Genomic DNA, 13,453 nt, shown 5'->3' on the forward strand with positions numbered 1-13,453 from the left:
CCCTTGCTTCAGAGAATTCCGAGCAGCCTCCAGCTATCCAAGATGCTCTCCCTCTCCCTGAGGCTTTGAAGGGATCCAGCCAAGTTGGTGATCAAGGCCAGGGGGCTGAGGGGGAGAAAGACAAGGGTAAGGGCAAGGGGAAAAAGCCCTCTGCAAAAGCCAAGGATGCTGCCAAGGACAGGGAAGCTGCAACCAAGGTGAAGGAAGCAAAGGTCAAGACCCAAGAAATTGATCCTAAGGCCAAGGACGCTCCTACCTCCCAGCCGAGCCAGAAAGAAGATCCTCCTGCTCCTAATACTAGAGTCTAGCATTTAGGATTATCTTTGTAATTTCTTTTGTAGTAGTTTTTTTTTTTTTTTTTAAATGACATTATGTCAATATGTATAATGTATTTTCTCTTTCACTTAATGAGAACATTTTTCTCTTCATCTTTTGCATTTTTTTTCTATGTGCTCCAAGTACCACTATTATAAATAGCATTGAACTTTTGTTATTTTACCTTTAGTAAAAACTAATAACAGTACACCGTTAACAACTTGAGGAGTTGGCTATAATATTGGGTTCGTCTTGACAGTTAGTGAGAAACAAAAAAGATATCATAATGTGTTAATTTCACCCATGTATGTGATCCGAGAGACCAGACATAACTTAGGATCTGTTTAACACTTATAAAAAAATGAATAAATGTCAATGAGTGTTAATTTTACCCAAATATGTGGTCTGAGAGATCTGACATAACTTAGGATCTATTTAACACTTATAAAAGAATGAATAAGTGTCATTGAGTGTTAATTTTACCCAAGTATGTGGTCCAAGAGACCTGACATAACTTAGGATCTATTTAACACTTATAAAAGAATGAATAATTGTCATTAAGTGTTAATTTTACCCAAGTATGTGGTCCGAGAGACCTGACATAACTTAGGATCTATTTAACACTTATAAAGATGACATTAAATGTTAATTTTATCCAAGTATGTGGTCCAAGAGACCTGACATGACTTAGGATCTGTTTAACACTTACAAAGATGTCATTGAGTGTTAATTTTACCCAAGTATGTGGTCTGAGAGACTTGACATAACTTAAGATCTGTTTAGCACTTATAAAGATGCCATGGAGTGTTAATTTTACCCAAGTATGTGGTTCGAGAGACCTGACATAACTTATGATCTGTTTAACACTTATAAAGAATGAATAATGGGAAGTATAATGCCTTCGATAAATGAACATGTTCACAAAAGAGACTTTCATTAATAATAATACCTTTTCAGGTTGTTTACATTCCACAAGCGTAGTATTAAATGTTCATCCAAGTCTTCAAGAAAGTATGCCCCAATGCTAGCTACTGAGGTGATGCGGTAGGGCCCTTCCCAATTAGGCCCAAGCTTTCCCTATGCTGGATTCTTTGCCATACCTAGAACTTTCCTTAACTCCAAGTCGCCTGGCGCTAATGGCCTCAGCTTTACGTTGGCATCATAACCTTGCTTGAGTTTGTGCTGGTAGTATGCCAATTGAACCTTTGCATTTTCTCTTTTTTCTTCAACAAAGTCTAGGCTCTTTTCTAATAACTCATTGTTACTGCTTGGATTGAATGAGGCGGTCCTTAATGTTGGAAAACCAATTTCTAAAGGAATGACAGCCTCGGCACCATAAGTCATTGAAAAAAGGGTCTTTCCTGTTGACCTGCGAGATGTAGTTCTATACGTCCATAGGACATGGGACAACTCTTTTACCTATCTTCCTTTCGCGTCATCTAGCCTTTTCTTGAGTCTGTTCACTATGACTTTGTTAACAGTCTCGGCCTGTCCATTTCCTTGAGGATAAGTTGGAATGGAATACCTGTTTGTGATACCGAGATCACAACAGTATCTCCTGAAGGATTTGTTGTCGAATTGTAGGCCATTGTCCGAGATGAGGGTACGAGGGACCCCAAACCGTGTAACAATATTTTGCCAATCAAATTTCTTAGCATCTACGTCTCTGATATTTGCTAAAGGTTCAGCTTCAACCCACTTAGTAAAGTAGTCCGTGCCGACTAGCAAATATCTTTTGTTTCCTGTTGCTTTAGGGAAAGGACCAACGATATCTAAGCCCCATTGAGCAAACGACCAAGGGCTAAATAGGGGGTTAAGGACTCCTCCTGGCTGATGTATATTTAGTACAAATTTCTGGCACTAATCACACTTCCTCACATATTCATGCGCTTCTTACTGGATATTTGGCCACCAATAGCCTTGAGTGATGGCTCTGTGAGACAAAGACCTTCCTCCTGTATGGCTTCCGCAAATCCCTTCATGTAACTCCTCAAGGAGCAGCTCCGACACTTCAGGATGAATGCAAAGTAGGTATGGCCCAGAAAAAGAGCACTTGTACAGTTTTTGGTTCTCGGATAACCAGAAATGAGGTGCCTTTCTCCGTACTTTGTCCGCCTTTGATTTATCCTCCGACAAGATGTCCTCTTTCAGGAATAATACTATGAGATTCATCCAGCAAGGCCCTACTCTGACTTGTTGAACATGCACCACCTTTCTCTTAGCCTCCGTGGGTTTGCACAAGTCTTCTACAAGGATAACCCTAGGTAAGCTTTGCGTCGAGGAGGTTGCAAGCGTGGCTAGGGAATCAGCATGTGTGTTTCTGTTTCTAGGGATGTGCAGTAAACTGAATGATTCAAATCTTGATTGCAAATGCCTAACTTGACTTAAGTACCCTTGCATTCTCTCATCCCTTGCTTCTAATTCACCCTTCACCTGGCTGACGACCAGTCTTGAGTCTGAGAACATTTTCACTTCCTTTCCCCTCATTTTCTGCACCATGGACAGTCCTTTCAGCAAAACTTCATATTCGGCCTCATTATTCGTAGTCGAGAAGCCTAGTCTTAGTGACTTTTCAATAATGATTTGTTTAGGAGAAACTAGAACTAGCCCTACTCCGGAGCCCCTTTGATTTGCTACACCGTCAACGTATACCTTCCAAAATGAAGGTTCTTGTAGGGAGATTGTGCTAACTGATTTTCTATCCATGTTTTGTGCTACTGCCACCTCTTTTAATAGGGGTTCAGTGAACTCGGCCACCAGGTCCACCCGTATTTGACCCTTGACAGAGGTATGAGGCATGTACTTGATGTCAAAAGCCCCTAGAACTGTGCCCCATTTAGCAATCCTTCCCTTATAGTTGGCACTTCAAAGTACAGCCCTGAGTGGAAGTTAAGTTAGGATGACGATCGTATGTGCTTGGAAGTAATGGGAAAGCTTTCGTGTACCATGCACTACCGCCAAGATGGCCTTCTCCAATGGTAGATACCGAATCTCGGCCTCATGTAGTGATTTGCTCACATAGTAAACCGACCGTTATACGCACTGTCAACTCATATCAACACCAAAGTCACAGCATGAGGGGCCACAACAATATAAGCAAATAAAACTTCATCCATCTCGGGGCTTGACATGATAGATAGATGAGAAAGATATTCCTTAAGTTGCTGGAAGGCCAAAGTGCACTCCTCGATTCACTCAAATCCTTTCTATTTATTCATCAACAGGAAGAAGGGTCTACACCTGTCCACTGATCGAGAGATAAACTGGTTCAAGGCGGCAATCATTCTGGTTAGCTTCTAGACTTCCTTGGGATTTCGAGGTGGTTACAGACTGTTTATTGCCTTAACCTGGTCGAGGTTAACCTTGATTCCCCGGTGAGTCATCATATAGCCCATAAACTTGCCTGATCTCACACCAAAAGAGCACTTGGAAGCGTTAAGGCGTAGCTTGTGTTTCTTCAGAATTTCAAAAATATTTTCGAGGTCTCCCACATGCTCAGACACCACCTTACTCTTCACCACCATGTTATCTATATAGACCTTAATATTTTTGCCCAACTGGGGTTCAAACATCTTAGTCATCATTTTTTGATAGGTGGATCTCACATTTTTCAAGCCAAAGGGCATCACCTTGTAATGGTAGTTTCCAATGGGAGTGACAAAAATTGTCTTCTCTTAATCATCTAGGGCTAGTGGTATTTGATGGTATCCTTGAAAGGCATCTAAAAAGCTCATCCGAGGATGACCTACAGTGGTATCCACCAACTGGTTTATTTGAGGCATAGGGAAGGGATCCTTTGAGCAAACCTTGTTTAAATCCGTGAAATCCACACATACTTGCCATTTCCCATTCTTTTTCTTCACTACCACAGTATTGGCCAGCCACTCAGGGTAGAAGAATTCCTTGATAGCCCTTGTTTGCTTAAGTTTTGTCACCTCATCTTTGACAACATCAGAATGATCTTTAGATGAGCATCGAGGAGTTTGTTTTTTAGGGGTAACAGATGGATTGACATTCAAATGGTGGCAAATGAAGTTTGGGTCCACCGTTGGAGCTTTGTAAGCATTCCACGTGAATACATCAATGTTTTTTCTAAGGAACTCAATTAGCTCTTCCCTTTCTTGGGAAGGCAACTGCGAACTGACTTGAAAGGACTTCTCCGGATCATCACCAACAGCAACCTTTTCTAGATCTTCACACTTCGCTTCCTCGGTTGATCCATTATCGGGCAATACTGGAGTTTTTGATTGTTATAAACCCCGCTCAGCAGAAGCTAAGAACTCAGCTTTGGGCCGATGTAAGATGACAGCCACCATGCACTGCCTGGCCATGGACTGACTCCCCACAATCACTTTAACCTGGCCCTCTGACGGATATTTCACCTTCTGGTGCAGGGTAGAAGAGACGGCTCCTAAGGCATGAAGCCAAGGTCTAGCCACAATAGTTGTGTAGGGTGAATAAGCATCCACCACAATGAAATCCACTTCCACCACGTCCGAATCGATTTGTATGGGTAGTTTAATCTGACCTTTTGGAGTAACAGTCTTCCCCTCGAAACTTACTAAAGGGGAATCGTACGCCGTTAGGTCCTTGGGTTTTAAATTTAGCCCCTTGTACAAGTCGGGGTACATTATCTCGACAGTATTGCCCTGGTCTATCAACACTCTCTTCACATCATAATCCCCTATCTTGAGTGTGACCACCAGAGTATCGTCATGGGGTTGGATGGTTCTGATCTTATCCTCATTTAAGAAGCCTAAAACTGGTGGGATATCTATTATGGCTCTTTTTGGCTCCGAATTGCTGTCTTCGGTGGACAGCCGAGTCACAGACATCATTCTGGAAGGACAGGAACCGATCCTACCAAGAGCACCAAAGATGACATTGATCGTTCCTAGAGGAGGTCTTGAAGAAGCATCTCTCCGGGGATCCGAACTTGTCTGCTCCGCTTGGCCACTAGAATGGTGCAGCAGCTGCTTCAACTTCCTTTCATGGACCAGCTGGTCTAAATGGTCCCACAAATTCTTGCAATCTTCTGTAGTATGCCCTTGGTCCTGATGGTATTGGCAATAAAGGCTCTGGTTACGTCTCATAGGGTTTCCAACCATCTTGTTCGGCCATTTAAAGAATGGCTTGTTCTTAATCTTCTCCAGAACCTGATGCACTGGTTCTTGGAATACTGCATTGACTGTCTAGGTGTTGGCAAACCCTGATTGTCTGGCAAAATCTCTCCGAGATCAGTTATTATTGAATCGATCCGACCTGAAATCCCTTCTCTCCTGAGGGATAATCTTCGCTTTACCTTTCCCTTGCTGTTGGTATTCCTCCACCCTCTAGTATTTATTAATCTGGTCCATGAGTTAAATCACACTGGTAACAGGTTTGCCAGTCGAAGACTTCCTTAAAATGTGCTCAGCCGAGAGGCCGACCTTAAAAGTGCTGATGGCCACGTCATCAAAGTCACCATCTGTCTCATTATACATCTCCCAGTATCTGTCTAAGTACGTTTTTAGGGTTTCCCCTTCTCGCATGGACAAGGACAGTAGTGAATCCAAGAGCCGAGGTACCCTACTACATGTGATAAAACGAGAGCCAAAGGCTTGGGTGAGTTCCTTAAAGGAGTCTATGGAATTGGCTCTCAGACTATTGAACCATCTCATCGCCACAGGTCCTAAACTAGAGGGAAATACTTTGCACATCAAAGTCTCGTCCTTAGAGTGGACAGCCATCCTCTGGTTGAACTGGCTCACATGTTCTACAGGGTCCGTTCAACCATTGTAAATGGTGAACGTGGGCTGATGGAACCGCCGAGGAAGTTTTGCCTTCTCTATCTTGCGTGTGAAAGGCGATTTGGAGATTTTACTCAATGCCTTGTTTATAGCGTTGTTTCCCAAGCCTTTACGAGGCGGGCTCTTATATCTTTGCCTGTGGTGGTGCTCTTCATCGTAGGAGAAAGACTCACTTGGTGGGGTTCTTGACCTTTGCCTATAACTAGCATCCTCTTCATCATTGGAGGAGACATCAGAACTGGAAGGGGTTCGTTTCCGTTGTGCATGGCGCAGCTTCTTCTTTAAATTGTCAATCTCCCTTTGCATGGCTCTTTCATTCTGCTCTTGAGAGACATGACTCCCAACCCAAAAATGACTTTTACTAGCATGGGTGGTGTGTGCGCTACCTTCTCGATCTCCCTTGTGTTCAAGGTTAAGGAAATCATCTTGTCGCCTAGAACCCATGGATTCTTCTCGATGAGGACCTGATCCTACCATATTAGACGTCGTGCTCACTATCACACAAGTTCTTTCTCATGGACGGTGCCAATTGTAAGGACTCGATCTACGACCTAAGCCCAAGATGTACAGGATTTTGGTCCAATGAGACTAGTACAATAAATTTATAGAGAATAGGTCAAAGAACTAGGCCCTAATGAGTTGAACAACGGCTAGTACTGAATTGAATGACATTCAAACACAAATAAGAGATTCTGATATCAATGGACTTTCAGTCCGAGGAGGTCACACTTGCATAAATTGATTACAATTGGGTACAAAGCCAATTTAGGTTGCTACAGTGTTCTCTCTCTATTTCCTGGATCCCCTTCTTATGGAAGATCTCTCACATTATATAGCTCCCTTTGAATCATCTTGATCTTACACTTGTTGATCGTTTGAGCTCTTACTTGAGTACCGATCCCATCAGACACCTTCTTTGGCTTTTTGTGAGTTGTGGTAGCCAAGGCAGCACTGTTCTGAGGTCTTCTCTGCATAAATGCCGTCAGAAAAGTAGCTACAGTGCATTTAATGCGGTTGTAGCAGCTTTTCCTTAGATATTTTTGGGTTTCCTTTCTTCCCGTATGTTCATGAAGCACGTCCCTATCATTGGAGCTTTCTGAAGGATCATTCTAATTGCAGGAATAGATATTTGAGCTGTATTCATCATATCCGAGGAGGAGTTCCTCCTCGGACCACCTTCTATTCGTTCCTTATTTATGAGACTTTAAATTTGAACCCCTAATGATTATTTGTTCCTCCTCGGACCATTTAACGTCCTCAAACCAAGCCCAAGGCCCAATATACGATCCTGGGCCCTTATCCCTACAAAAATAATAAGTACAATAAATGTGATACAAAAGAAAAACTAAAATAATAAGGAAAAACTAACAACTAAAAAGAAACTACTATCGACCTTTTTTTCCCAATAAGGAAAGAAAGGGAAAAAAAAAAAAAACTATTTGAAAGTTGTTTTTGAGAAAATTTTAAACTTTTGAAGGCGTTTTCCCATAATTTCGAGGCATATCATGGTTATTTGAATGTTTGGAAGAACCACAATTTTCATCATTTCAATATTTTGGAGATGGTGGTTAAGAAAATTTCAATAATAGTAGAAGTTTTTAAGATATTTTGGTCATTTTAAAGGTTTTGTGTATATTTCAATCATCATAAATATTTTATGCAAGGTTTTTTTTTTTTTTTTTGGGGAAAGGGGGGGGTGTAGAAATGGGATTTTCTATTAATTGACTCGCAACAGATACAAAAGGAACAAACCTTTCATACAAAAAACTAGAGGCATCTAAATTAAGCAAAATAAGTATTTCTCATTTTGGATGCTTTCATGGTGTTTTGACCATTTTAAAATTTTCAAAGACGTTTTTATGACATTAGAGATTTTAGGGTATTTTTTTCATCTTGTAGGTATTTAGAGGTTTGTTCAATTGAGGCTGAAAACGTTTTAAGCTCTTTTTGGGATATAAAACATTTTCAGAATTTTCAACCTTAGAGAGATAGTGTATTTCTTGATCACCAATAAATTATATTTTTTTAATCAAGTTTCTCAACTGCCTCAAATGTCCAAAATTGGAGAAGGTATTGGTATCAAATGATACTATGTTAGCGGTATGAAAATCCAATAAGTATAAGACATGTCAACAAAAAATAACTAACTCACTAACAATTGAAAGACATGTGTTAGTGGGTAGTTATTTTTGCACACATGTCTTTCGTTTATTAGATTTTGATATGGATGACGTGGTATCATTTGATACAAAATACTTTTTCCAAAAATTGAGGAAAATGTTTCCTTTTTTCCTTTTATTTTTTGCTAAATCAAATGGGATCTACATTCGATACATTTTCTTTGTAGAGTATGTCTATGCTTGTACCATTATTAATCAAGATTTCCGCCCCCCCTAATCTATATATATATAGTAATAGGTAAAGTTTAGAGAAAATCCAATTATATTCTATAATTAAAGTCCAATTTTGCGTCATGTGTCCTAAATTATTTATTTTTAGAGAGACTTTTATTTCTTAATTTTGGAGTCAAATGTGGGACCATATTATAAATATCCATTCAAGTGAGTTATTGTGTACAAAAACCAAAGAGTCTAGAATTAATAAACATTATTTTTTTTAAAAATAAAAAATAAAAAATAGAAAAATGGACAATTTACATTTTTTTTCCTAATAATATTCTTACAAGACTTTTTAAAGAGTTAGAAAAAAAAAATGACTATCAATAATATTTAAATTATATATGTAAAAATTATACTATGCATCTTAATGTATATCTTTTAAGTATATCAATGCATATGCATGTGATTACAAGCTAGTTTTCTCTGATATGTGGAGTTAATATGGGCTTATTAATGAAAAATAGTTTGATTTGATTTAATAAATATTTTTTATATATGTATTACACAGCATATAAATATAAATATTTATATTTTGTATAATTCTTTGTTAATGTTATATTATTTAATATTAATATTTTGAATTAGGCCAAATTTTAAAACCCACTATTTAAGTTTCACTATTTTTCATTTTAATCCTTTAAATTTGTCTTTTCTCGTTTAAGTCCTCTAAGTTTCAAAATACCCAAATTCAGACTTCCGTTATCTTATCACCAAAACTGCGCCGTTTTGCCCTAAATTTAATTTTATTATTTACTTCCTAAAAAATGTAATTAAAAAAAAAAAAAAAACTCCTGAAAATTAAAAGAGATATGAACTTTAATCCATTGATCATTGTTGGAAGGAATCAAGGCGTCTTGTATTGTCTGAAATACTCCAAGACCAGAATTGTTAGACCTGTCGACAATAATGGTAGACCTAATTATATTTTCATTTTTGCTATCCACAGCCCTAGAAACCTTAGAGGTGGTAACCAAGATAAAGAAAATAAATATTGGAAGAAGTTGCATTTTGGTTGAATATTGTTTGGATGTGACATGCGGCCATCGACGTGGCTGCATGTGCGTCCGTGATGATTTTTTTTTTTTTTTTTTTTTTTTTTTGTTTTTTTCGTTTTCTGATTTGGCCCGATATGGTTTGATTCAGGCCGATACAGTCTGATTAGGTCCGAAAGCCAAAACAGGCCCTAAATTGGCCTGATTCATATTGAAATGGGCCAAAACAGGCCTTGAATCGATCTGATATGGGCCTAAATAAGTGTTTGAAAAAAAAAAAAAGTAAAAATTTTTGTCAAAACACACCATTTTGACATCCTAGTTTAAAGAAAAAACCCTAAACTCATCTCAAATTTTGTCAAAACACACTTTATTATCTACTATTACTTTTAAATTGGTATATGTTTACCATTATATGAAAAAATATGCTTAGCAATATATAGAAAATATAAATAAAAATATATTTAATAATTTATTAATAAAAGAATTCCACCGCACCCGCACCCTACTTTTTAAAAAATTGTCGAGTCGCCGCGCCGCACCACACCCAAACCTAAATCTGCACCCATGCTTCCCAGGCCATAACATGCTGTAGCAAACAATTCACAAACCCGGTTGCGAAAACCGAAGAAAGTCGGTTACCTTTTGAATCAAAGTAGCGATGAGCCGAGTACTACGACTACAGGGGGGGAGCAAAGCTTCATAGACAGCTTCGCTTCCTCGTCGCTTCTTTCTGGCGACTAGCTTCTCAAGTGGGTGGCTTGGTAAGCAAGCTACCTTCAGCATCGGTAAAATCTTTAAAAAGAATAGGTCAGAATGGTGGGAAAGGAGGCCCTCCCTACTTCAATGGAAAGGGGGGAATCGCCGTTTCACAGCCACTCCTCTACAACTACCTTTTGCCCAACATGATCACGAACGAAGACAGAGAATTGCGTAGATAGAAGGACGAAACGAACACTATTGCTTTTGAGTTTTTTTTTTTTTTTTTTTTTTTTTGGTTTTTTGGAAGTGTTGATCAGTTTATTCTTAGGGGGTGAAGAATTTGTTTTTTCTTTTAATTTTGTAGACTTTTATTTAATTATGTTTTTTACGAAATAAATAATAAAATAAAAGTTAAATTTTAAATTAAGGGCAAAACGGTGTAGTTATGGTGATTTAACAGGAACAATGAATGGAAAGATAATGGAAGTTTGAATTAGGGTGTTTGAAACTTAGAGAACTTAAATGAAAAAAAAAGGGGCAAACTTAGAGGACTAAAACAAAAGTAGTGAAACTTAGATGGTGGGTTTTAAAATTAAGCCTTTAAATTATCACCATTAGATTAATTACGAGTTTTCTTTATTATTAACATACATGTCAAATTTTGTTTTTGATTGAATGTTATTTACTATCTAATCCATAATAATGTATTTTATGCTTAGTTTTAAAGTTAATAAAAAACTTAAAGTTTAAATATTTCATAAATTAGATAGTTATTGATTTGTGATATTTTAATATTTTACAAACATGGAGAGGCTAAGAGGACAACAGAATAAATAATTTAGAAAGTGAGAGATGTAACATGTCTTCAGTCATTGATTTTTATGATTGTAAGATTTTTATCATTTTTTCTTCTTTTTTGTTTACATTCATGCTCAATAGTAAAATTGCTTTCAAATCTATATGTGATTAATTTTCTGGACAATTTGATAGGAGTCTTGGTGGCGCTGAGACTATGAATTAAGTGCAATAATGAAAAGACAAAGTGTGCCCTTTGATGAGCTTAATTCATCAATTTATTCCTTACATTTAAAAAAAAAAAAAAAAAATCTTGGTTTGTTTATTGATAGGTGATACGTAGGAAATATGTTGTATCATCAATCATGACATGTTCTTTAATGATTTTTTAAGTTTCATTGCCCTTAATTTATTTTTTAAAATATTTCTTTGACCTATGATGATTATGCTTTAGCACTGCTTGATAGAAACTGTTGCCAAACCTTGACCCATATCTCATTGCCTAATTGTTATTAGACTGTATTTAAATATTCCTAATGTATTGCAGCAATCAAAACATTTTCGTCCAGCTCATTACTTACTTAAAATACCGTCATACTAGTCTTTACTATGTGATACTGGGGTGGAAAAGTATGAATCTGGTGTTTTTGAAGCCTGCGGACACAAATGGTGGGCTCTAATATTGTTCTAATACTTTGTTTTTTCTATTCAAATATTAATGTTTACTTCTAATATAGTCAGTTTTATTTTGCAGGAGGTTGTCTATTTATCCAAAAGGAAACGAGATAATGAATGGAATTGGTCACATCTCAGTTTACTTGGCAATTGTTGATACTGCAAAGTATACTCCTGGCTGGGAAGTTAATGTCAGCTTCAAATTGTTCATGCATGTTCGATCAAATACGAGACAAGTTCTTGACCATTCAAGGTTTACTCTCTCATAGTTTATATCTTTTATGATTGTACTTAGGTATAAATTGTTAAATTACCGATTTTTTCAAAAGTGTAAGTTATTATTAGGATATGATAAATTTATTTACGTGTTGGCCACATGAAAATTTAAATAGAATGTGAGATGGTCATAGAGGAAATTTAAACTCGGGATCTCTTACTCTAGTCCCATGTTAAAATTTTCAATTCTCTTGAAAACATAATAAACAAATCTGACATGTATTCTTTTGTGTGTGTAGATGCTGATGGGGCAATTAGAAGATTCCATGATAGAAGATTTGATGATATCAAAAATGAATGGGGCTTTCACAAATTTCTATCCCTTGAATATTTCAAAGATCGTTCTCAAGGATACCTTATCAATGATTATTGCGTATTTGGTGCTGAGCTTTTTGTTCATGACTGCAATGCCAAACGGGAGTGTCTTACAATGATAAAAGAACCCCCTAACCGTTCTATGACTTGGAAGATTGATAACTTTTCATCACTAGATAAAGTGACATATTGAAGATTGATAACTTTTCATCACTAGATAAAGTGACATATTATTCTTGAATATTTCATGTTGGCGACTTAAAATGGTATTAGTTTTTATTATTATAAGTTGAACTTTTATTGTTGTAAAAAAAAAGGAAGGTTTCCTTTTTGAAACTTATAACCTATTGTTTTTGACTCTTTTTATAGAATCCTTGTAGGACGTTATTGGTTTATCCCAAAGGAATTTATAATGGAGAAATCAAAGCGATATCGCTCTTCCTCTTTTCTTGTGATTGTGTTTTACCTGAGCACAATTTTTTTGCAGAATTCAAGATACGTATAAAGGACCAAGTTAACAATGCTCACGTAGAAAAAACAGGTACGTGTGCTTATATGTGTGTGCAAGCATATGCACATACCTCTTGTTCTCTTTCACCTTGTTTTGTTTCAATTTTATTTATTTATTTATTATTATTATTATTTTTTTTTGGTTTTGTTTCTTACAGATAAACATTGGTTCACTACCTCTTCGACTGAATGGCGTTTCCCACACTTTATGCCTCTTAAGGATCTCCAAGATGCATCCAAGGGACTTCTTATGAATGATGCTTTAATTATAGAAGGAGAAATAATAGTTATGTCTAATGTTAAGTGATTCCCTAAAATGGTTGTCTAAGAAATTATAGAAAAAATTGTACTTTAAATATTGTAAAAATACTTCTTTATCCCGGAATTGCATTTGGGGAGGTTATGGATTATTATTATTATTATTTTTTAATTTCAATGTAATACTATTTCATAAGTTATTATAGATTTAATATTTTATCATACTCATAATTGATATACGCTTTGACTCAAGTTATATTTGGTATTAATTTTGTTAAAATTAATATCTTAGTATCTTTATATTAAAATTTTAAATCAAATATTCTTTCAATATTTATCATACACATCAAATTTGATACCAATCAAATGTGTTTTGCTATTCTTTTTTTTTTTTTTTTTTGGGAGAAAGAAGTAAGTCAATTTTATT

At 36.7% G+C, this 13,453-nt stretch overlaps 1 protein-coding gene across 1 annotated transcript; it reads left to right on the forward strand.

Annotated features, from left to right (window-relative positions):
- Positions 1 to 11,780: 11,780 nt before the first annotated feature.
- LOC126722246 (ubiquitin C-terminal hydrolase 13-like) lies at positions 11,781 to 13,075 on the forward strand. Its single transcript, XM_050425408.1, has 4 exons — positions 11,781 to 11,858; positions 12,183 to 12,323; positions 12,628 to 12,799; positions 12,927 to 13,075. Exons 1-4 carry the CDS (start codon positions 11,781 to 11,783, stop codon positions 13,073 to 13,075), a joined length of 540 nt encoding a protein of 179 aa, XP_050281365.1.
- The last annotated feature ends 378 nt before the right edge of the window (positions 13,076 to 13,453 follow it).

This window comes from Quercus robur, chromosome 4 (genome assembly GCF_932294415.1).
Source record: "Quercus robur chromosome 4, dhQueRobu3.1, whole genome shotgun sequence".
In the NCBI taxonomy this organism is placed as follows: Eukaryota; Viridiplantae; Streptophyta; class Magnoliopsida; order Fagales; family Fagaceae; genus Quercus; species Quercus robur.